Source organism: Pseudorca crassidens, chromosome 11 (genome assembly GCF_039906515.1).
Source record: "Pseudorca crassidens isolate mPseCra1 chromosome 11, mPseCra1.hap1, whole genome shotgun sequence".
In the NCBI taxonomy this organism is placed as follows: Eukaryota; Metazoa; Chordata; class Mammalia; order Artiodactyla; family Delphinidae; genus Pseudorca; species Pseudorca crassidens.
Window position 1 is genome coordinate 22290122 of NC_090306.1, and position 24595 is coordinate 22314716.

The 24595-nt window shown below is 37.4% G+C and overlaps 1 protein-coding gene across 16 annotated transcripts in view; it reads left to right on the forward strand.

Moving 5' to 3' along the window:
• Nucleotides 1–24595, forward strand: part of BMAL2 (basic helix-loop-helix ARNT like 2) — a 104033-nt gene that overhangs the window by 72988 nt on the left and 6450 nt on the right. For 13 of the 16 annotated variants that reach the window (XM_067695998.1, XM_067695991.1, XM_067695990.1 and 10 more), the window contains 5 exons: nucleotides 996–1054; nucleotides 2585–2693; nucleotides 5698–5776; nucleotides 7198–7306; nucleotides 9290–9845. In XM_067695998.1, coding sequence (XP_067552099.1) covers nucleotides 996–1054; nucleotides 2585–2693; nucleotides 5698–5776; nucleotides 7198–7306; nucleotides 9290–9426 — 493 coding nt within the window. In that variant the 3' untranslated portion in view covers nucleotides 9427–9845. Of the gene's footprint in view, nucleotides 1–995; nucleotides 1055–2584; nucleotides 2694–5697; nucleotides 5777–7197; nucleotides 7307–9289; nucleotides 9846–24595 lie in introns of those variants that run through there. The other 3 variants (XR_010932298.1, XM_067695993.1, XR_010932299.1) reach the window with 3 other exon arrangements.

The following is a 24595-nucleotide window of genomic DNA, read 5'->3' on the forward strand; positions in this document are numbered from 1 at the left end:
TATAGTGGAAAAGAAACTGAAAAAGAATATGTGTGTATACATATATGTATATGTATATTAATCACTTTGCTGTACCCCTGAATCATTGTAAATCAACTATACTTCAATTTAAAAAAAAACCCTGTGTGATCCTCTGGCTTTGGAATTTGAGTATATATTTTGAGTAATTCATTCACTGTTCATTGGCATTAGTTCTCAGAGTTAAGCTAAAAGTTTGCCCTTTCATAAAAAATTCCTTTTGGCTTAGTATAAAATGTGACAGTAAATGCACTTATTCAGGCAATTGTTTCGTACCCTTCATGGCCTTGCTTTGTCCTTCCAAAAAACTATGTGGATGTGGCTTTAAACTGTTTAAAATGGTAAGAAACTGTTTTGTCCTCCACATCATTTTTGCATGTCCATCTTCTGAGCCTGGGGAGCACATATGCTTGTGCAGGAGTACTTGGCTGAGGGATAAGCACAAATCCAGCCCGTTCACTGCCTTTCAAGCCCTGGTCTATGGCTGTGTCAGCCTGAAGGGAGAGGCAGCTTTTCCTGATTTGCTCAATATGCTAGAATGGCCTTGTTCTTAAGTATTATTTTTCTATGTTTCTCTTTAAAATTGCTATAAGGTTTTATCAAACCAATTCTATTTCCTTATGTACAATATTTTAAAAAAGAGCCCCCCAGTTCTTAGTGCCTCCAGCAGGTACTAATTACCCATCCCAATAATTCTATTATTCATCCCAATAATTCTTGTCTCCTTATCATTAGAATATGAGCTGAGAGTTTGTATCTTTGGAAGCATGTACATTACAGGGTAATATGACATCTGGCAAAAGCCCTGGTACTTAGCACATCAATACCTCTGTCTCTGGTGGTGACATTAACAATATGTATATAAAACACAAATAGGTCAAAAACTGGTAATTCAAATACACAGAGCTTAATGTAGTTGCTTTAACATTTTCCTTCACCTTAAAAAAAAAATCACCTATGGTGTTTCTTAATTCTAGGGGACATAGTGATACTGGAGAAACATCATTACTTCCTTGCAGCTCTCAATCATCAGAAGGTAAGTTAGTTTTAGGTGATGGAGACTTATAGACTGTTTATTAAGTTACCATCATTTTCTGTCTTGGAGAGGGAAAAATTTCAAGGTGAAATCAAAAAGATTTCAGGGGCTTCCCTGGTGGTGCAGTGGTTAAGAGTCTGCCTGCCAATGCAGGGGACGCGGGTTCACGCCCTGGTCTGGGAAGATCCCACATGCCGCGGAGCAACTGGGCCCATGAGCCACAGCTACTGAGCCTGCGCGTCTGGAGCCTGTGCTCCACAGCAAGAGAGGCCGCGACAGTGAGAGGTCCGTGCGCCGCGATGAAGAGTGGCCCCCGCTTGCCACAACTAGAGAAAGCCCTTGCACAGAAATGAAGACCCAACGCAGCCAAAAATAAATAAATAAAATGCTGGCTTAACTCCTAGAGAGTTTCATTAAAAAAAAAAGATTTCAGTGGGTTGAGTTACCCTCCTCAGAATTCCCACAGTACTTTGGTCACACTTCTGTTACAATCTTACATTGTACTGCAATTATTCGTTCACTCAACTGGCTCCCTGCTAGACTGTGAGTTCTTCAAGGATAGGAATGGTGTTTTACTCATTATCATCCCCAGCAGCTGGCATAGTTCCTTATACATTAAGGCACTCAAATATCTGTTGGTCAAATTAATGAAAAGCACTAAGGGGGAGTTATCTTAGTTCTTTACCACAGGAATATTTTAATATATTATTTGTATAAAGAAAAATTAAAATATTAGGAAATATTTAAAATAAAGCAGTATTCAGCCATAAAAAAGAATGAAATATTGCAATTTGCAGAAACATGGATAGACAAAGAGATTATTATACAAAGTGAAGTAAGTCACTTCAGAGAAAGGCAGATATTGTGTGGTATCACTTACATGTGGAATCTGAAAAAGTAATACAAATGAACTTATTTACAAAACAGAAACAGACTCACAGACATAGAAAACAAACTTATGGTTACCAAAGGGGAAACGGGGGAGAGAGGGATAAATTAGGAATATGGGATTAACAGATATACACTACTATATATAAAATAAACAACAGGGATTTCCCATATAGCACAGGGAACTATATTCAATATCTTGTAGTAACCTATAAAGGAAGAGAATCTGGAAAAGAATATATATACATACATATATATAACTGAATCATTTTGTTATACACATGAAACTAACAATATTATAAATCAACTGTACTTCAATAAAAGAAAAAAAGTGGTATTGCTCTGGCTTTAGTGTGGAGATTAAAGTGGGAAGGAACTGTATGTACTCAAAGGTTACAGGTCATGATTGAACCCTCAATGACTTTCCACATATTTGATTCACATCACTCTTCATAAGCATCTTAAACCATCATGAGTTACGTTTGTAATGTAAGCATGAATATTTGTAACATTTTAGGATGCAGCTGGTTTATTAAGTAAGAGGGAAATAGGAAATATATTTGAATTGAAAGAAAGATATTGACCAAAGTTATATATTTTTTTAAAGCCCTCTATTGAATCTTTCCTTCTGTTATTATTTAGGATCCTCAAGACAGTCTTGCATTAGTGTGCCTGGAATGTATACGGGAACGGTACTTGGTGCTGGTAGTATCGGAACAGATATTGCAAGTGAACTTCTGGACTTACAAAGGTAATGTTTTATTGCTGCAAATACTTTCACAAAATTATCATCATATTTACAAAACCAATATTAAAAAATCAATAGGTTTCCTATATGCAAACAATAACCAGTTCAATAATATAATGGAAGAGAAGATCACCTTTACAGTAGCAACATAGTTTGGAAAGTCCTTTCTAAACATCACACAAAATCCCAAATTTATTAAGAAAAAAATGGATAAATTTAATTAGATAAAAACTCAAAAAACATAACTATAACCATTATAATTAGTAAGGTTAAAAGACAAATTATACACAGAAAATGTACTTCATATGATAAAATGTACTCATTATCTTAATACATGAAGAGATTTGTATAAAGAATAAAGTTATTGAACTTTATATTAAACTGTATAATTTTATATATATTAAACTTTATGTGTAGAATAAAGAGTAAAGTTATTAAAGGAGTCATTTAAATAACTCAATAACAAAAAATTTAGAGAGTGGACATAAATAGAAAATAAAAGTGCAAATGGCCAAGAAACTTTAAAAATTGCTCAACCCCACTCACAGTTAAAATTATATATATACAAAATTAAACAATAATGACATACCTTTTTTCATTTAGGAGATTGTCAAAGATTTGAAAGTTTGGTGATACTAGTGAGAGTCTGAGGAAACAGTCCCTCTTAAACTGTCCATGGGAATATAAACTAGTGCGAGCTCTTTGAAGCACATTTTGACTACAGCCATCAAAAATATAAGTGTATATGATCTCAGACTCAGCATCTCTACCCCAGGATCAAATATTCTTACACAACTGCGCAGAGACCCATGAACAAGACTGTTTCTTGCTGCACTGTTTAAGTAGTGATTTAAATATTTAAATCTTTACCATAACCATAACTTATTTTGGTATATCCATACAATGGCATACTCTGCAACAGTTAAATATTAGGTAGCTCTGTTTATGCTAATATGGCAAGAGCTTTATCTGGTTAATAGAAAAAAGCACAGGAATAGAACAAAAGAATAGCATGTATAATAACTCACTTGTATAAGAAAAAAGAAAGATATGTGTGGATATATGTGAATATGTGTATATACAGGCCCATAATTGCTCATCTAAAACCCTTTAGACCAGATAGGTTTTGAACTCAGAATTTTTCTGGATTTGAGAAAGGCAATGTTTTGGAATTCAATTTTTTTTTTTTTTTTTTTTTGCGGTACACGGGCCTCTCACTGTTGGGGCCTCCCCCTTGCGGAGCACAGGCTCCGGACGTGCAGGCTTAGCGGCCATGGCTCACGGGCCCAGCCGCTCAGCGGCATGTGGGATCCTCCCGGACCGGGGCACGAACCCGTGTCCCCTGCATCGGCAGGCGGACTCTCAACCACTGCGCCACCAGGGAAGCCCCTGGAATTCAATTATTTTTAAGAGATATGTGTAATACCCGCAGAGAACAGTTATATCATGGATAGCACCCCAAAATCAATTAAATCAGTATTTCTGCAGTGAGAAGGATTTACAGATTAAATGGTGAAATGTCTGGGAGGAGAGGGGAAGTATGAGTTCAGGTTAAATACATTTAACAAGATTAGGATAATTATTGAAGCTGTTTGGTGGGAATATGAGATTTCATTATATTGTCTGTTTTTATATCTAAGTTTTCCATAATAAAAGCTTAAAATGTATTTCTGGAGTGAATTGTAAATACTTGTACTAAGTAGGACAAAGTTCGACCAAAACACTACCCTGAGTAGGGTTAGAATCTAACTTCCTTTGCATGTGGATATTCAGTTTCCTCACAGCATTTACTGAAAAGACTGTCCCTGCCCCAACTGAATGATGTTGGCACCCTTGCTGAAAATCATTTGACTGTATATGCTGGCAGGGATTCGTAGGGAAAGTGGAAATTGAGCCAAAGTTGCTAGCTGGGTGCAGCTGCAGGATACAGTGGGGAGAGCATTTATATATGGCAGCACCTCAGCCAATGTATGGAGGTGAGCGGGAGAAAGGATGGTGGTTTCAGCAAACATCAAGGAGATTCACTGAGAGAAGAGTCAGGTTGCTGAGCAACTGAGTTTTAACTTGATTAAAGGGACTTTTAACTAAGGTGAAGTCAAATAGGGGAGGGACTTAAATAGCAAGTTTCTGCCCAGTGACTAATACGAAGAAAGCCATATTTCAGAAGATTAATCTGGTAGTGATGTGCATGTGGGGGCAGATAGTTTTCATCTTTAAACAAAGGCTACTTGAACAGATGGTGATTTTAAACCATGAACCACAGATGGGAAGCCAGCCAAGCTATATACATTACATTGTGAAAAATCTCTAAGACATGTCACTGATCTTTTTGTCTGTGTTTCCTACCTAATTCATTTCATTCTTCTGTTTTAATTTCTCCCTCTATACTTTCTTGTCAGTTGCCTTCTTGGGAATACAAAAGGACATAAAGTTATGTTTATGCCATTATGTTTCACATAATTGAGCATTTAGTAATATATTATATGACACTGTCAGTTTTACATATTAAGTCTTGAAGAGATTTATGATCAAAGCGTATGATTATGTTTTTGTCTTTATGTGTTCCATTGATTTTGGACCTGGGGATGACCTATTACAGTAAAAATATGATGCATTTTCTACTTTAAAAAAAAAGGTTGCAGGATGTTAGGAAATCTTTCTTTATTCTTAGTTCTGCTTTTCAGTATCCTGATAAGGAACTGAATGCCTGTCTTGAACCATGTTGTTATTCCATTACTTTGCCACGTGCTGTATTAAGACAGGTAACGTGATTTACTTAAGAGCTTTCACCTCAGAGTTTGTTTCTATTTATATAGTGTTTTCAGCACTCCATAGTCAAAAATAAGTCTGGCACTGAACGAGTCAGTCTGATTATGAAAACTGTTGTGATATTCAGTCTTATGTTCCTCCCTGTATTTTTATCAGTAGATTATGTATTCAGAGGAGAAAATTTTCTAAAATATATATAAATAGACACATAAAATGTTTTATGTGTCACTTTTTGAAGGTTACAGTCTTCTTCATCCCTTGATGATTCAAGTCCAACAGATTTATTGAAAGATACTCACACTATAAACTGCAGGAATGTAAGTACCATTGTAAGTGATAATATTTGTGAAATAAATGAACAATAACATTGCTCCTTGTTGATTATTTCCTTTGAGAAAAGAGGCCATCCTGTAAAGAATGAACCCTTTCTACTTAGCTCAGAGTTTTTAAGAGGCAATGTAGAATAGTGGTTAAGAGTGAAGTCGCTTGGGACCATACTATCTGGGTCCAAGTTGTGATTCAGGGTAACCTCCTGCATGTTATTTAAACTCTGCACCTCAACTTCCTCATTTGTAAAAAAGGGATTAATAATAGCACCAGTCTCTTGGAGTGGTGTGTGAATTAAATGATTTAATACACAAAGAAACAAAAACTTCACAGTGCCTGGGACACAATGTGTGCTCAATAAATGGTAGCTATTATGGTTATTTTAATAGATTCGATTCCGTGGATTAAATATACTCCTTAGGGTCTGGAAAGATGTTTAAATAATATAAGCTACAGATTAAGTACTACCTACTATTTAATTCAATTGAACAAATACTAGCTATTTGAAATGCATTGTTGCATATACAAAAATGACTGAACATAGTGCTGAAAATGTGGAAGACCCATATACAGTTCTGATGTACCCCAGACAACAGAAAGCTCTAAAGTAGGTATATAAACTAAGTGGTAAGAATGGAGGAGAAAAGGGAAATTAAATCTGACCAGGGACAAAAGGGAACTTGAAAATATCTTTTTATATTAATATAGGCTTTTGATCTAGTATTTGCCAGTTTTACTCATATATTTAGCAAATGTTTATTGGGTACCCATTTTGTGCCAGACAATATGCCAGAAACAGGGATTTAAGTCCTTGTAACACACAAGAATCTCCAAGTAGTGTACGTTATATAGGCATTCTATGGCAAAGTTCATCAACTGAATAAGACAACATAAGTAAAAGATTTCTTCTTATGATGAGCTACATGAACATTGATTGTTTGTCCTGTGACTATTTAACAGTATGATAACATTTTGGTAAAAGTCTCTGGTTTACTCCATTCCCTACTCCAAAGCAGTATTTCCCATTGTAGTTTCATATGAGATACTGTTTTATCATCATTTTAAAAAAACTGAAATAGCTTTTCATTTTTAATTGAAAACTTTTCCTTATGTATGTAATTCAGTTACGGTTATGAATAATGCGGGGGCTTTGAAGTCAGGTAGACTTGGGTTAGAATCATGGCTCCAACACTTTGGGCAAGATATTAGACTCCTTAGGCCTCAGATGCCTGACCTCACGACATGTGTAACATGAAACGAGATGATGCTTATGGAGTACTTAGCACAGAATACAAAGTGTGAGCTGCCATGTTGTTGATGGCATTGCCAGAGTGCCCACATCTGAAAATTGCTAAGAGGTCTTTATTTCATTCAAATAGGAGACTTTCTATTTGTTATTCTTTCTTTACAGATGTCAAATAAGGAGCTGACTACACTAAGTCCTTCTGAAATAGGGGAGCTACAGGCTACAAAGCAAAACCAAAGTGCTGTTGCTCCCCATAGGCACGAACCACTCCTTGGTAAGTTTTCTTTGGCAACTGCCTGCCATTTTGGTTTGCCAAAAACTCTTTCTTAATCACTATATTTTCAGGCTTAGGAAATTTCTAGAGATGCAAACAACTTTATGATTTTTCCCAAAACTACAGTGAGGTATCACCTCACACTGGTCAGAATGGTCATCATCAAAAAGTCTACAAATAATAAATGCAGGAGAGGGTGGGGAGAAAAGGGAACCCTCCTACACTATTGGTGGGAATGTAAATTGGTGCAGCCACTATGGCAAACAGTACGGAGGTTCCTTAAAAAACTAAAAATAGAGCTACCATATGATCCGGCATTCCCACTCCTGGACATATATTTGGAGAAAACTAATTCAGGAAGATACTTGCACCCCAATGTGCATAGCAGCACTGTTTACAATAGCCAAGACGTGGAAGAACCTAAATGTCCACTGACAGATGAATGGATAAAGAAGATGTGGTTTATATACACAGTGGAATATTACTCACCCATAAAAAATAATGAAATAATGCCGTCTGCAGCAACATGGATGGACCTAGAGATTATCATACTGAGTAAAGTAAGTCAGACAGAGAAAGACAAATATCATATGATAGCACTTATATGTGGAATCTAAAAAAATGAACTTATTTACAAAACAGAGATAGACTCACAGACATGGAAAACAAACGTATGGTTACCAAAGGGGAAAAGGCGAGGAGGGATAAATTAGGAGTTTGGGATTAGCAGATACAAACTACTATATATATAATAGATAAACAACAAGGTTCTACTGTATAGCACAGGGAACTATATTCAATATATTGTAATAAACTATAATGGAAAAGAATCTGAAAAAGAATACATATATATTTTATATAAAATGATTCAGTTTTATACATATAAAACATATATGTATAAAACTAAATCACTTTGCTGTATACCAGAAACTAACACATTCTAATATATTTTTTATACTTCAATAAAAATAACTAAGAGTTTTTCATTCAAAATCATAAATACAGTAATCATGCTGTTAATTTTTAAGTGTATGCTACTCAATGGACCTGACACTGAAAATCTGATTATCCACTGAATCAGTTATGGGTATTATTAAAACACACAATTTCAGTAAAACTAAAGTTCTTGTATTTAGGGGAAAATGTCCATTCTTAAGAAAAAGAATTTTTAAAGATACCAACCATAAAATGTTTAAGATGTAATTATTCATTTTAACTATGTTTATGCAAAGTCCAAATGAAGAAAATTGAAATGACACAATTTTATACCCCCCCATAACTGACTCTGATCTCCTGAAAATATATGTTAAAGAGAATCAAAGGACTTGAAGGAACCTGGACGTCAGCTTCACAGAGAGCCACATATTAATCATTGCAATTCTATTGTGCTTTGAAAGATACCTAGAAAACTTCGATTAATCTGTAGCTGTGTTTTAACCCTGAATTTCTAGAACCTCTTCCTTATCTCTGATTTAAATCTCATTTCCATGGTTCCTCCTTATTTCCTTTTTCAATCAAAAATCTGGGGACCGCCCCCACTTTCATAAGAGTCTTTCAAATTTGGGGGAAGATGCTTTTGTCTCAGCCTTCTCATTTTGGGGTTAAACAAGCAGAGTATTTTCACAGGCAGATTAAAGTTAAATTTCTCCTTCAAGGCTCTATATACACACATGAATAAACCCCAACCCCTAGCTTCCAACTGTCTGGGAGTCTGTACCTCTTAGTTTTTACTTTCTATTAGAAAGCTCGTAGACTAGCTCACTTACGTGCATCAAATGAGTGAAGCTCAATTTATCTGACAGCAGATTGTTATAAAAATAGGCGACCCATTTAAAAATGTATCAGGCTTCTGCAATTTAAGACATATACTTTGCCTTCAGTAATACATTGTATGGTATCCTAGCCTTGCTTTGCCATTTTTGATGATGACTCATTTTTTAACCTCCAAGTGTACTTACATAAGCCTGTATTTTAATTCAATAGGAGAAGGTGCCCAGCTGGATTTTGATGCCCTCTGTGACAATGACGACACAGCCGTGGCTGCCTTCATGAATTACTTAGAAGCAGAGGGGGGGCTGGGAGACCCTGGGGACTTCAGTGACATCCACTGGGCACTCTAGCATTTGATTTTTAACTCAACATGAGAAATATTTTGAAGCATTTCGCTTACAAAAAACTATATATTCTTCTGTACTGTACTGATAACTGTTTTTATCTTTTATTCCTATTAATGGTTGACCAGTTTTTATAGATTTGCTCCTGACTTTCACAGGGGTACAGGGAAATGTGATGTTTCCCTTCAAATTCTCAAAATTTTCTATAGACCACTTTACTCACTGACATAGCTTAAAACCCACTAGTTGCTATATTTTTGCTAAAGTCTTTCTAACCAAGGATACCACATGTATCTTGTTTGGGTTTTGTTTTTATTTTTTGATGCACTTGTTTTGAGTTTGGGGAATTTAATGTGTTGACATCTTCCTTGTGTCTGAGATTCATTTATAATTGATTTATAATAGAAGATTTGTGTAATTTGGAACATTTCCATTCCTTGTGTATTTCCTTAATTGAGGATAGGGCTTATCCATTTTAAGAAAACGATGAGTACTTGAACATTTAAAGGGACAGTGCAGGGCTTCCCCGATGGCGCAGTGGTTGAGAGTCCGCCTGCCGATGCACGGGACACGGGTTCGTGCCCCGGTCCGGGAGGATCCCACATGCCGCTGAGCGGCTGGGCCCGTGAGCCATGGCCATTGAGCCTGCGTGTCCGGGGCCTGTGCTCCGCAATGGGAGAGGCCACAACAGTGAGAGGCCCGCGTATCGCAAAAAAAAAATAAAGGGACAGTGCAATTTGTAGTGGTAATCACAGTGAATACTGTATTCAGTCTTTGTAGACTTGGGCAAGCACAGAGCCACGATAGTTATGCTCAGTTGAGCACTTTGAGATGGATTTTAAGTGAGATGATTTCTTATTTAAAACTCAGAAAAGAAAAAAAAAGCTGAGAGAGTTTCAGCTTTGCTTACAGAAAAGGAAAGATCTTGGGCCCTACAGCTTGGTGGTGGTTAACCTTTTCCTATAAGATTTAGTCTTAATATAACCACTCAAGATTCTTATTACAGATGGAACAGGGTTTTGATGCTGAAAAGGCTTTTAGCAACCTTTAGGATTAGTCTTAGAGGAAGAAACAGGCCCAGGCAGAGTCAACGCCTTGTGTAATGTCACAATTAAGTTCATATGTCTTTTAATGTTTAATGTATATAAACCAGTTTCTTTATACACATTTGAGAAAGCAGTAGTCTCACTGGTTAAATGATTAGTTAACTGACCTAGGAACAGTTGTTGGCTTTTTAAATTATTAGGCAATTACAGTTACTATTGCCTGTAACCAAAGGTAGTTATATAAGTGTGTTTTTAAAACCATGAGGCAACGAGAAAGAATTTAAAAACCAATTTTCTAGCTATAATTAAAAATCGAGAGCATTTTTTAAACCAGTAATTAATTCAGAGTAGCTCAAATTGAGGGCAAGAATTAAGGATATTTAAAATACTGTATGTAGGGACTTCCCTGGCAGTCCAGTGGTTAGGACTCCACGCTTCCACCGCAGGGGACATGGGTTTGATCCCTGGTCGGGGAACTAAGATCCCGCAAGCAGTGCAGCGCAGCCAAAAAAAACCCCCCAAAAAACCAAAAATAAAATTATGTGTAGCTACCTTTTTGAAGATCATACTTCCATAATACCTATGGTTTTAATAGCTCTTTCTAGTTTATTACGTGTGTTCCCATATATTCTCTTTTGTGCCCCACAGGGAAAGTAATGATAGTCTAGGAAACTAATGGGGAAACTCTGAGGCTCAGATATGGGGATCAAATCCAGTTTTCCTTTTCTATGTGGTGCTGTACATCTCCAGCAGATTTCCCTCAGAGCCCCACGAAAACAAAGCATTCTTTTGACCTCACATATTTCCGTAGGCTGTAAGTAATAGATTAGAACTTTCAGACACGTTAATGGCAAACATAGCAACAGGCAACAACCAAAATCAAATGTTCCTTCACGTTTGACATTTGCAGTGGCCGTGTGGGCAAAGATGTATTGGCCTATTGTCTTGAGCCGATGCAATGTTCCAGTAATGTCAGAGGGTCAGCACCATTCCTGGTTCTGGCATTTGAGGACTTGGGAGACATCTAGGTTTAGAATAAGCCAAAAAAAACCCTCACAAGATGGGGGATACATTGGTTTGTAGTGGCCTAAGCATGACAGTTAAGTCTGAAGAAGCATGAAGGATCACATCTGTTCTCTAAGCCAGAGAGGCCTGCCTACAAATGTAACATTTTAGGGATCTGGACCATTGCAGGTCGGGCTAGACCGCCAGAGTCAGCCTAAGCTAGTGGTAGCAGGATAGGTCATTGTGGCTGCATGACCTCCAAAGCAGGTGGGGCAAAACTTCATGATGCAGGGATCTGAGAGGCAGACTTTCTAGAGGCTGGCCATGGCTGCTTGCACAGTAACAATTCTGTCTTTGCAAGAGGAGAGGTTATCCTATAGCCTTATGGATGGAAAGTCAATTGAAGGCTTTGATCCTTTAGTAGCCCACTCTGATATTTAGCTTTTGCCCTGGACCCAGGATCCAATCCATGCATTGTATGATGCTGTAGCTCTAAGCTCAGTGCTTTCTTCAAAATGCATTCTATTTATATATATATTTTTTCTGTTTATATTTGATTGCTACTGGGAGTGACGTATTTTTATGCTTTATACTATATTACTTTTTTCTCCTACCAATTAAGTTCTTACGTTTTGGTGAAAAATATAAGTTTAATGAAAACATCCTATAAAGAATACTCTTTTTTTTTTTGGCGGTACGCGGGCCTCTCACTGTTGTGACCTCTCCCGTTGCGGAACACAGGCTCCGGACGCGCAGGCTCAGCGACCATGGCTCACGGGCCCAGCCGCTCCGCGGCATGTGGGATCTTCCCGGACCGGGGCACGAACCCATGTCCCCCGCATCGGCAGGTGGACTCTCAACCACTGTGCCACCAGGGGAGCCCTATTTTGTTTTTTTTAATTCTGAGAATTACCTACAATGATGTAGTGCAGTGAGAGGCATGCCTGGAATCAGGAGAGCCCACTCAACCTAAATTTATCTGTGTGACCTCAAGCAAGCCATTTAAACTCTCTGTACCTCTGTTTCCTTTTTTGTAAAAAGAGGTTTGATCTCTCCATTTACTTCCAGTTCTAATTCTGTGATTCTGACCCGCAGGACTCGAGCATTAGCCTGTTGCTAGACATATGCTGTCCGGTATGATAGCCGCTGGCCACATGTGACTACTGAGTACTTGAAACATGGCTAATACATATTCAGATGTGCTATGGATGTAAAGTGCGTACCAGATTTCAAAGGCTTAGTATGAAAAAAGGGAATATAAAATATCACATTAACAGTTTTATATTGATTACGGTTCAAATATTTTGGGTATACCAAATTAAACATTAAAGTTAATTTTATTTTCTTACAGTCCTAATGTGGCTACTAGAACGTTTTAGATTACACATGTGGCACACTTTATATTTCCATTCTATGGCCCTGCTCTAGAACATTTTATTAAGTGGATGTTATTTAAGCAGACCAAAGGTTATAAGTATGATATTTACCTCTAAATGCTATGGTTTAAAGGACATTTATTGATCCTCGGTTCAGTGCAAATAACTGTGAACCTCTATCGATGTATCAAATTTAAAACTTTTTTGAAATGAGTAAACTTGAAAATGTTAAACATTTTATTAGCCTGAAATCAAACAAAACTTGAGGTATATGTTGACACCCTATGGTAGTCACTAAATTGGGAAATCCATTGATAAGCACAAAGACAAACAAGAAGATACAGAATAGACTTTTGGTAAATAAATGGAATTAAAGGGAAGTATCTAATTACAGTGTCATAATGGGAAAAGGCTTATATTCATTGGTCCTCATAATCTTTGACAGATCTCCATAGAGTCTAGGACACAGGTATATAAAATAGCAACTCTCTAGGTATCAGACCATGTTTAGTGGGTCCAGTTTCAGATCCTGCTGTAAAGAGGAATCCACCACTCAGGTAGGTCATTGTTGGGCTCTGGAATTAGAGACTCAGATTTGCCAAGCGTAGTATTGTGGGCACAGCAGCCCTGACGTCTACAATGATCAGAAGCCATAAAGAAAACCTGCTGCGTGGCCACTAGGTGTCACTTTCCCATTCCTATAGGGCTTTGTTTTCATTAGATTAATTTTTCCAAGTTCCATGGGGCCTAGGACAGGCATTTATGACTTCTGTGTCCAGAATAAGTCTGCCCCTGTTTTATAAGAAATGCTTTTTAAGAGAAGTCTGGGAAGATCCCTTCCACATAAAATAAGAATTTTGGTTTAGAGACCTCTCCAGATGTGGCTCCAGTAAAAGCGGACTTTGGAAGGAAAACCCATCCAACCTAGAATGTGCTTTCTGAACTCATTGCGGAGTGTTGAGTGTGTGTGTCACTGCTCTTAGTGTTGAGTTTAGGTTTGTCTTTTATACAATTTTTAAGCTCTTTTCCATTTCACTTGCTCTTGTGTGTATGTTGGTATTTTTTAAATTTTGTGGTAAATAATGAAGAGTGAAATTAAACTATATTTTATAATAATTACTAGTTTGAAGTTTTCATTTAACATTTTAAACTTCCTCCAAAAAGTGTGTCCTTAACTATTTTATAAAGTGGAAACATAGAATGGGTAGAAGATCCAGTGTTCTAAGACCACTGGGAAGGGAGGTATATGTTACTTTATACATTTTGGGGTGTGTTCATCAGGGTGTACTAACTGCTGTCACAACTCTAAAGTGTCAGTGGCTTAATCCATTAAAGGTTTCCTTCTGCTCATATCACATCTGATGTCATTAGCACTGTCTCCCTGACTTGACTTCTCCCCCTTCCCTGCCTGTCTCTCTTTCCAACTCTCAGCTTTGCTTTCCTGTAAGCGGGTGTTATCCTCTAGTGGACCTTGTTCTCCATACTAATGCTCAGAAGCTCCAAGCACAAATTATCCTTATACCTGACAATTACAATGGAAAGAGAGCTTCTCTATTTCCTAGTAATTCACACAAAAATGTCCATTGATTAAGCCTCTGGTTCAACTTGGTTCAGATGGACTTTTCTGTGGTCAACAGGCTGAAATATACAGATGGCAAGGCTTTGGTTCCATGACTAAATCTGGGTTTAAAGGCATCCTTGAAAGGGAAATCAGGTCAAAAATAGCCAACTGCCTGACAGCCTAGGGCCAGAGGAAAGAATGAGGATGTAGGCAGAAGAGACAATGGAAAGCTTGTAACTCTTGAGAGCTGATGATTTCCTAGAATTGTGTGTTTAGGTTATGTGAGCCTCAAGTCTTTCATAGTTTGTTTTTGGTTGTTGTTTTTTGGTGTGTGTGTGTTTTTTTTTTTTTTTTTTTGGAGCGTGGGTCATGGCAAGGAATAGCAAGTTACATCACATGTTTTTAAGCCTTGGCTACCTCTTTTGTTTGATACCCAGCCACTAGTCACTTTGGAGGGCTCTGTCCATTGCCTAAGGTATGTGTTGAGAGAGACAATAAAGGGTTGTTAAATCCTTGTCTCCCTATGTGTTTCTGGCATTGACTTTACACTTTCTTAGGCAGTCCTAGCACTAGGCTGACTGTTAGGCAGTATTTCCCACATTTACTCTTATCCAGGAAGAAATCTGTTGCATGTTACCTTGGGGGTAAAGGCATCAAAATAATTTTTGCGATAAAATATTTGTTAAAAAATACTAAAATTAGAAGCCTAGATTATATAAACTTGTAACTTAAGTGACCTCTTGGAAATCTCATTTAATACTTGGTTGAATATGCAGTAACCCAAAAGGCTTCCCGTCTATCAGAACCAACATCTAGACCAATAGCAAACAATTACCTGATTGTTCAGTTATTTGTGGGAATCCATAGTATTCTGTTTCATTTAACAAAGATCAAGAAAGACATAGTTATAGGGCCTGAAATGGTTTTTTGGGGGGAGGATGGATACATATCAGATTATATGTAAGATAATCAAATTCGTAATATTTACAATAGAAAGGATACTATTCTATTTCTTTGTAATAACGGTAGCAGCATATTTTGTTTTTAATTGGTTTTCTGATTATAAAGGAACTTTATATTCATTATCGAAAATTCAGAAATACAGAAAAGTGGGATCCAATCAAGATGGGGAGTAGAACGACGTGGAACTCACCTCCTCCCACAGATATATCAGAAATACATCTATATATGGAACAATTCTCCAGAATACTTACTGAACGCTAGCAGATCTCAGACACCTGAAAGGACAAGAAAGATCTGCAGATAACTGGGTAGGACGAGAGGAAAAAAAAAAAATGAAGCAGAAGAGGACCTGTGCCCCTGGGAGGGAGGAAAGGTTCCCACACCCTGGGAAGTCCCAGGGACATCAGCCAGGACAGAAGGGAGCTTTAGAGGCTCCATGGAGAGCACAACAACTGGTTTGTGGCAGGCAGAGCAGAGACCTGCACAGATGGTCCGTGCCACAGCTCTGCGTGCCCCAGCCCAAGACGCATGTCTGCTGGTACAGGCTGGGGCTGGGTGCTGAAACTCGGGTTTCAGAGGACAGATCCAGGGAGAAGACTGGGGTTGGCTGCATGGAGACAGCCTGAGTGGGGCTGGAGCGTGGTGCAGCTGCAAACAGGGGTGTACACGGAAGAAGCCCAGGCCTGCCATTAAAGCAAAGTGCCATTGATAAGTGGCGCATAAAGGGAGGGGTGGGCCCGCCTTAGCAGCCTCTTTCTCTGCCCCCCAGCCACTGCCTCAGTGGGCTCCAGGAGCAGGTACCAGCAGGTTGCCCACATGCAGAGGTGGGGATGAAATCATAGCTGAGCCCCAGGGGCCATGTGAGTTAAGAAGCAGGGCTGAGGGCTTCCCTGGTGGCACAGTGGTTGAGAGTCCTTCTTCCGATGCAGGTGACACGGGTTCGTGCCCAGGTCCGGGAAGCTCCCACATGCCGCGGAGCAGCTGGGCCCGTGAGCCATGGCCGCTGAGCCTGCGCGTCCAGAGCCTGTGCTCCGCAACGGGAGAGGCCACAACAGTGAGAGGCCCGCGTACCAAAAAAAAAAAAAAAAGCAGGGCTGAAATATCTCCCCGTGGCTGTATGAAGCATGAATTTAAACCTCTGCCACCAGCTTTGTAAACTCAGTGCCTGCAGGACATCTGAGCAGACAACAGGGGCTCCTGTGGCTGGGATGGGTCTGGCTTTATCAACCATGAGCTTTGTGGGCACATACAGGTGGGGGCTGGGTGAGGTGAGGGTCTGAGCTGCCTCATTAGCTCCCACAGCAGGTTCAGATACCTGATTACTGCAGTCCGGGACCTGACGTAATGGATCTGTGCTGGTGGCCTTGTGAAAACAATGCCTGAGGGACACTAGGGTCAATTGCCAGCATTCCCACGGTTGAGGCAGGGCCAAGGGCGATGCCAACAACAGTGTACTTTGTGAGCCCACACAACAGGTGAAAAGTGACACAACAGAGCGCACTCACTGGTGGACAGCTGTGACGGAGGAATATGATCCCACCTACCTCACACCGCAGCTCAGAAATGCAGCTCAAAAACGGATCTGGCAGCTTCTACTCCAGCAACTAGGGAGCAGACCCTGCCCCTGACAGTGCTGTGACAACCACAGAGCAAAGAGGAGGACCCGCTCAATATCCAGGGCAGGCTCTGGTCACCACAACATCAGTCACACCCCCTATCAAGGGGATAATGGCTAGGACACACCGAGGAAAGAGGTGGCAGGCATTCATACTAAAAACAGCCCTTGCACTAAAAATATTAAACCCACGCAGGCTACACAGGGACACCCACATAGAAATAGCCCTCCAAGACCACAGTAGATAATCGTTTCTCCTAAACTCACAGAGTAAGAGAAATACAAGTGAAATGAGGAAGCAAAGGAACCGCTCCCAGTTAAAAGATCAAAAGAACTCCCCTGGAAGAACAAACAATGAAACACCTCTTCCGTCTGACAGATACCAAGTTCAAAAATGAGAGAATGAAAATACTGAAGGAACTAAGAAAGGCTACTGATAGAAATGCAGATTACTATAAAAAGGAACTAGAAACTATAAGAGGAGCCAAGAAAAATTAGAAAACTAATTTGCTAAGATAAAAGCTGAGCTAAAGGCAATGAATAGCAGATTGAACAATGCAGAGCAAATAAGTGATCTGGAAGATAGAATAATAGAAATCACCCAACCAGAACAGCAGACAGAAAGCCAAATGAACAGAAAAATGAAAGCAATGTAAGAGACCTATGGGATAATATAAAGTGTGCCAATCTATGCATAATAGGAATTCCAGGAGAAGAAAGAGAAAAGGGGACCAAAAATGTATTTGAAGAAATTATGACTGAAAACTTCCCAAACCTAAAAAAGAAAACAGATATCCAGGTACAGGAAGCACAGAAGATCCCAAACAAGATGAACCCAAACAGACCTATACCAAGACATATTATAATAAAAACAGCAAAAGTTAAAGATAGGATTCTAGAGGCAGCAAGAGAAAAACAAAGAATTACAAGGGAACCCCATAAGGCTATCAGCTGATTTCTCTACAGAAACGTTGCAGGCCAGAAGGGAGTGGCAAGATATATTCAAAGTCCTGAAAGGGAAAAATTTGCAACCTAGTATACTCTATGCAGCAAGATTATCATTTAGAATAGAAGTAGAGAGAAAGAATTTCTCAGATAAACAAAAACTAAAAGGATACAGCAATACTAAACCTATCCTAAAAGAAATATTGAAAGGTCTTCTTTAAATAGAAAAGAGGCAAGAAACTATAGGAAAGAGAAAATCACAATTGGAAAGTAAATCACTTAAATAAGCCAGTATACAGATTTTAAAAATCAAAACAAATTTTTGTGAGGTAATAATAACCACAATGAACAGCAAAAGGATAAACATGAAGATGTAAAAGAGGACATCAAAATAATAAAATATGGAGGAGGAGAGTAAGAAAATGTAGGGTTTTTTTCTTCTAGAATGTTTTTGAGCCTGTATGAATATCAGTCTAAAGCAAGTAGATACAGGAAGGGGTTAACATACTTGAAAAACAGGATAACCACAAATCAAAAACATACAATAGATTCACAATAGCCAGAAAGAAGAGAACACAAGCATAATATAAAAGGAACTCATCAAACCACAAAAAGGAAAAGAAAGGAATAAAGAAGAAATACAGAATCAACTGGAAAACAAGGTTTAAAATGGCAATGAATACATATCTATCAATAATTACCTTAAATGTCAATGGAATAAATGCTCCAATCAAAAGACAAAGTGGCAGATTGGATAAAAAAACAAGAGCCTACAATATGCTGCCTACAATAGACCCACTTTAGGGCAAAGGACACACATAGATTGAAAGTGAGGGGATGGAAAAAGCTATTTCACATAAACAGAAATGACAAGAAAGCAGGGGTTGCAATACTCATATCAGACAAAATAGACATTAAAACAAAGGCCATAAAGAAAGATAAATAAGGACACTATTTAATGATAAAAGGATAAATATAAGAAGAGGATATTACACTCATCAACATATAAGCACCCAATAGAGGAGCACCCAAATACATAAATCAAGTACTAACAGACATAAAGGGAGAACTTGACAGGAATGTGATGATAACAGTAGGAAACATTAACACCTCACTCACACCAATGATCTTTTAGACAGAAAATCAATGAGGCAGCAGAGATCCTAAATGATACAATAGAACAGTTAGACTTAATTGATATTTTCAGGACATTACATACAAAAAAACCACAGAATACACATTCTGTTCAAGTGCACATGGAACATTCTCTAGAACTGACCACATACCAGGGCACAAAACAAGCCTCAACAAATTTAAGAGTATAGACATTATGTCAAGTATCTTTTCAGACCACAACTGCATAAAACTAGAAATCAACCACAGAAAAAGAAATGAGAAAAAAATGATTACATGGAGACTAAACAACATGCTACTAAAAAACCAGTGGGTCAACAATGAAATCAAAGAGGAAATTAAAAGACACCTTAAAACAAATGACAATGAAAACACAACCATACAAAATCTATGGGATGGAGCAAAAGCAGTTCTGAAAGGGAAGTTCATAGCAATACAGGCCTTCCTCAAAAAACAAAATCACAAATAAATAACCTGACCTACTACCTAAAAGAATTAGGAAAAGAACAACAAATGAAACCTAAAATCAGCAGAAGGAAGGAAATAATAAAGATCAGAGAGGAAATAAATAGAAGAGAGATTTTAAAAAGTAGAAAAAATCAATAAAACCAAGAGTTGGTTCTTTGAAAGGGTAAACAAAATTGACAAACCTCTGGGCAGGCTCACCAAGAAGAAAAGAGAGAAGACCCAAATAAAGAAAATAAGAAATGAAAAAGGAGAAATAACAACTGATACCACAGAAATATAAAAAAAAAAAGAAGAATTATATGCTAACAAATTTGACAACCTAGAAGAAATGGACAAGTTCCTGGAAACATACAGCCCACCAAAACTGAAGCAAGAAGAAACTGATAATTTGAACAGACTGATCACTAGAAGTGAAATAGAATCTATAATTTAAAAAAAAACTCCCTACAAACAAAAGTCCAGGACCAGATAGCTTCACAGGTGAATTCTACCAAACATACAAAGAAGAATTTATACTTATCTGTCTCAAATTCTTCCAAAAGATTGAAGAGGGAACACTCCCAAAGACATTCTGTGAAGCCACCATCACCCTGATACCAAAACAGGACAAAAACACACTATCAAAAAAGAAAATTACAGGCCAACATCTGATGAATATACATGCAAAAATTCTCAACAAAATATTTGCAAACCAAATCCAACAACACATGAAAAAGTTCATACATCACAACCAAGTTGGATTCATCCCAGGATCACAAGGATGGTTCAACATATGCAAATCAATCAATGTGATACACCACATCAACAAAAGAAAAGACAAAAACCACATGATCATCTCAAGAGATGCAGAAAAAGCATTTGATAAAATTCAACATCTATTCATCATAAAAACCTCTTACCCAAAGTGGGTATAGAAGGAACATATATCAACATAATAAAAACTATTTATGACAAACTAACAGCCAATATAGTACTCAATGATGAAAAGCTGAAAGCCTTCCTGCTAAAATCTGGAACAAAACAAAGATGCCCACTCTCACCACTTCTCTTCAACATAGTATTGGAAGTCCTAGCCACAGCAATCAGACAAGAAAAAGGAATAAAAGTTATCCAAATTGGAAGGGAAGAGGTAAAATTGTCATTATATGCAGATAACATTACTATATATAGAAAACTCTAAAAGCTCCCCACAAAAAATTCTAGAACTGATAAACAAATTCAGCAAAGTAATGGGTACAAGATTAACATACAGAAATTGGTTGCGTTTCTTTACACTAACAATGAAATATCAGAAAGGGAATGTAAAAAAAAAAATTCCTTTTAAAATCACATCCAAAAAAATAAAATACTTAGGAATAAACCTGACCAAGGAGGTAAAAGACTTATATGTTGAGACCTATAAAACATTAATAAAGGAAGTTAAAGATAATTCAAAGAAATGGAAAGATATCCCATGCTCTTGGATTGGAAGAATTAACATTGTTAAAATGGCCATACTACCCAAAGCAATCTACAAATTTAATGTAATCCCTATCAACTTACCTGTGACAATTTTCACAGAACTAGAAGAAATAATCCTAAAATTTATATGGAACCATAAAAGACCCAGAATTACCAAAGCAATCCTAAGGAAAAAGAACAAAGCAGGAGGCATAACCCTCCCAGACTTCAGATAATAATACAAAGCTACAGTACAAATCATTAATCAAATAATACAAAGCTACAGTACTATACAAATCAAAACAGTGTGTTATTGGCACAAAAACAGACATATGGATCAATGGAACAGAATAGAGAGCAAAGAAATAAACCCACACACCTATGGTCAATTAATCTTTGACAAAGGAGGCAAGAATATACAATGAAGAAAAGGTCTCTTCAGCAAGTGGTGTGGGGAAGGTTGGACAGCTGCATGTAAATCAATGAAGTTAGAATACACCCTCACACCATACACAAAAATAAGCTCAAAATGACTTAAAGACTTAAATATAAGACATGACAACATAAAACTCCTAGAAGAGAACATAGGCAAAACATTCTCTGACATAAATCATAGCAATGTTTTCTTAGGTCAGTCTCCCAAGGCAATAGAAATAAAAGCAAAAATAAACAAATGGGACCTAAATCAAACTTACAAGCTTTTGCACAGCAAAGGAAACAATAAACAAAACGAAAAGACAACCTATGAACTGGGAGAAAATATTTGCAAATGATATGACCAACAAGGGCTTAATTTCCAACATATACAAACAGTTCGTACAACTCAGCAACAAAAAAACAACCCAATGGAAAAATGGGCAGAAGACCTAAATAGACATTTCTCCGAAGAATACATACAGATGGACCACAGGCATATGAAAACATGCTCAACATCACTGATTATTAGAGAAATGCAAATCAAAACTACAATGATGTACCACCTCACACGGTCAGAATGGCCATTATTAAAAAGTCTACCAATAACAATTGCTGGTTGTTAGGGGAACCCTCCTACACTGTCGGTGGGAATTGGGAAGTTGATGCAGGCATTGTGGAAAACAGTATGGAGGTATCTCAAAAAACTAAAAATAGAGTTGCAATATGATTCGGCAATCCCACTCCTGGGCATATATCCAGACAAAACTATAATTCAAAAAGTTACATGCACCCCTATGTTCATAGCAGCACTATTCACAATAGCCAAGACATGGAAACAACCAAAATGTCCATCAACAGATGAATGGATAAAGAAGATGTGGTACATATATACAATGGAATATTACTCAGCCATGAAAAGAATGAAATAATGCCATTTGTAGCAACATGGATGGACCTAGAGATTACCATACTAAGTGAAGTAAGTCAGAAAAAGAAAGACAAATACCATATGATATCACTTATATGTGGAATCTAAAATATGACACAAATGAACCTGTGTACAAAACAGAAACAGGCTCACAAACATAGAGAACAGACTTGTGGTTGCCAAGGGGGAGGGTGGGTGGAGGAGGGATGGACTGGGAGTTTGGGGTTAGCAGATTCAAACTATTATATATAGAATGGATAAACAACAAGGTCCTACTATATAGCTCAGGGAACTATATTCAATATCCTGTGATAAACCATAATGGAAAAGAATATAAAAAAGAATATATATATATATATATATATATATATATAACTGAATCATTTTGCTGTACAGCAGAAACTAACACAACACTGTAAATCAATTCTACTTCAATAAAAAATGTGCAATGGTGAAAATGAAAAAAATGAAATATAGAACAGTGCTAAGAAAATAAAAATCAACTATAATTTTACTACCTAGTGAAAAACCACAATTGATACTTGAATATTTCTTTTTTCTAGGCCTTTATATTCTGATGATTTTTTTTGAAGTTAGAATCCTGCTACTTATACAATTGTATTATTCTTATATTTTTTGTAGGAAAGTAACAGATGTATATCAGTTAAAAGTCAGTATTGAAAGGCATAAAAGTACCAAAAAAAAAATAGAGGGGGCAACTTACTGTTAATTCTCATTCTCTAGATCAACCACTGAAACTTTTTTTTCACTGACTATGGTATTTGTAGTTATATTTCTAAATATGGTTCTATTGGCACTTCCTGATTTATCCAGAATGGGTATAGAACAGGGAGCCAACAATTTATTTAAAATATTCCCCTCCTATGGAACATTTAGGATGTTTGGAAAGTTTTACTATTATGGATAATATGTCAGTTAACATCCTTCTACACAAATGTTTACTATTTTGTTTAGAATGACTTTATTGAAGTGTAATTACAGATCAACATTGCCCAATTCCCATGAAGTTTGTATACAGTGTTCTATCTAGAGTTAATTTTTACCTGGTTAAATATGTCGATATTTCCTTTTTTTTAATCTTGTTTGCTTTTATGCTCAAAAAGAAAAACTTTTCCACCCCAAGATCGAATAAACACACACCTGTATTTCCTCCTCGGTGTCATGTGCTTTTATAGTGTCACCCTAAAGGCTTCGATCTAGCTGAAGTTTATTTTAATTGTTAACCATACAGAAGTTTACTTATTCTTTCCAAAATATTAGCCACTTGCCCCACAACCATTCAGTGACTAGTCCTTCCTTTTCCCACCATTTTGAAATGTTACCTTTACCATCAATTAAGTTGTTATATACTATTCTGGAACCTATTTGGAAAAGAGGTGGTGGTGGAGATGCAGGTAGTGGAAGGTAGGGAGGGGAGAGACTTCCGTGCTATTGAGTTAATCTGTCTATTCTTTCACCAGTACCAAACCGCTTAAATTAATTAAATGTAATAGTATATCACCTTTTCTTCTGAAGGGTTCAGAACATGACTTTCCAAAACATGCTGCTTTGGCAGATTATTTTAAACTGAAGGCACTTGAGAACAGCAGGTACAGGAAGGGCTCTGTGACTCCCCCTTTCTACCTAAAAGCAGGACATGAAATTTCCCCAAAGAAAGATGCCTTCCCTGTACCAGGAAGAGAAGAACATTCTTTCACCAGAAACTGGAAATCGATGTTGAAATGGACCTGTACAAACACACCTTGTAAAATAACACCAATCTTCCATCAGTTTCCCCCGTTTAGTTCCTAGTCACTGTCCCACAATTTACTGCCCCTAGCCCAAGCTCCTTTGTCTTATCACATCCCCACAATTTATCCTTCCTCGTGTAAAAATGGATATAAGCTTTTGGGCCTAATAGCTTCTTCAGGTCTTCATTTTCCTTCTAAAGAGATCTCATGCACACACAAAAAATTAAAGCAATTTGAATGCTTTTCTTCTGTTAACCTGTCTTTGTCAGTTTAATTCTTAGGCCCAGTAGCAAAACCTAAGAGAGTGGAAGGAAGTTTCCTGCGCCACACTTTTTCATTCCTTTTCACTGAAAAGTTTTAAAAATAAAAATATGTATTTCTATGAATTTATAAATTCATAAAGTAGCGAGAATAGTAGCCTTTTCTGATCTCAACATTTCTTCTTCAATAAACTTTTAAATTTATCAGACTACAAATAGATCACTTAAGTCAGTTAATCACACTTATGTTACAACTGCGTCTTTGA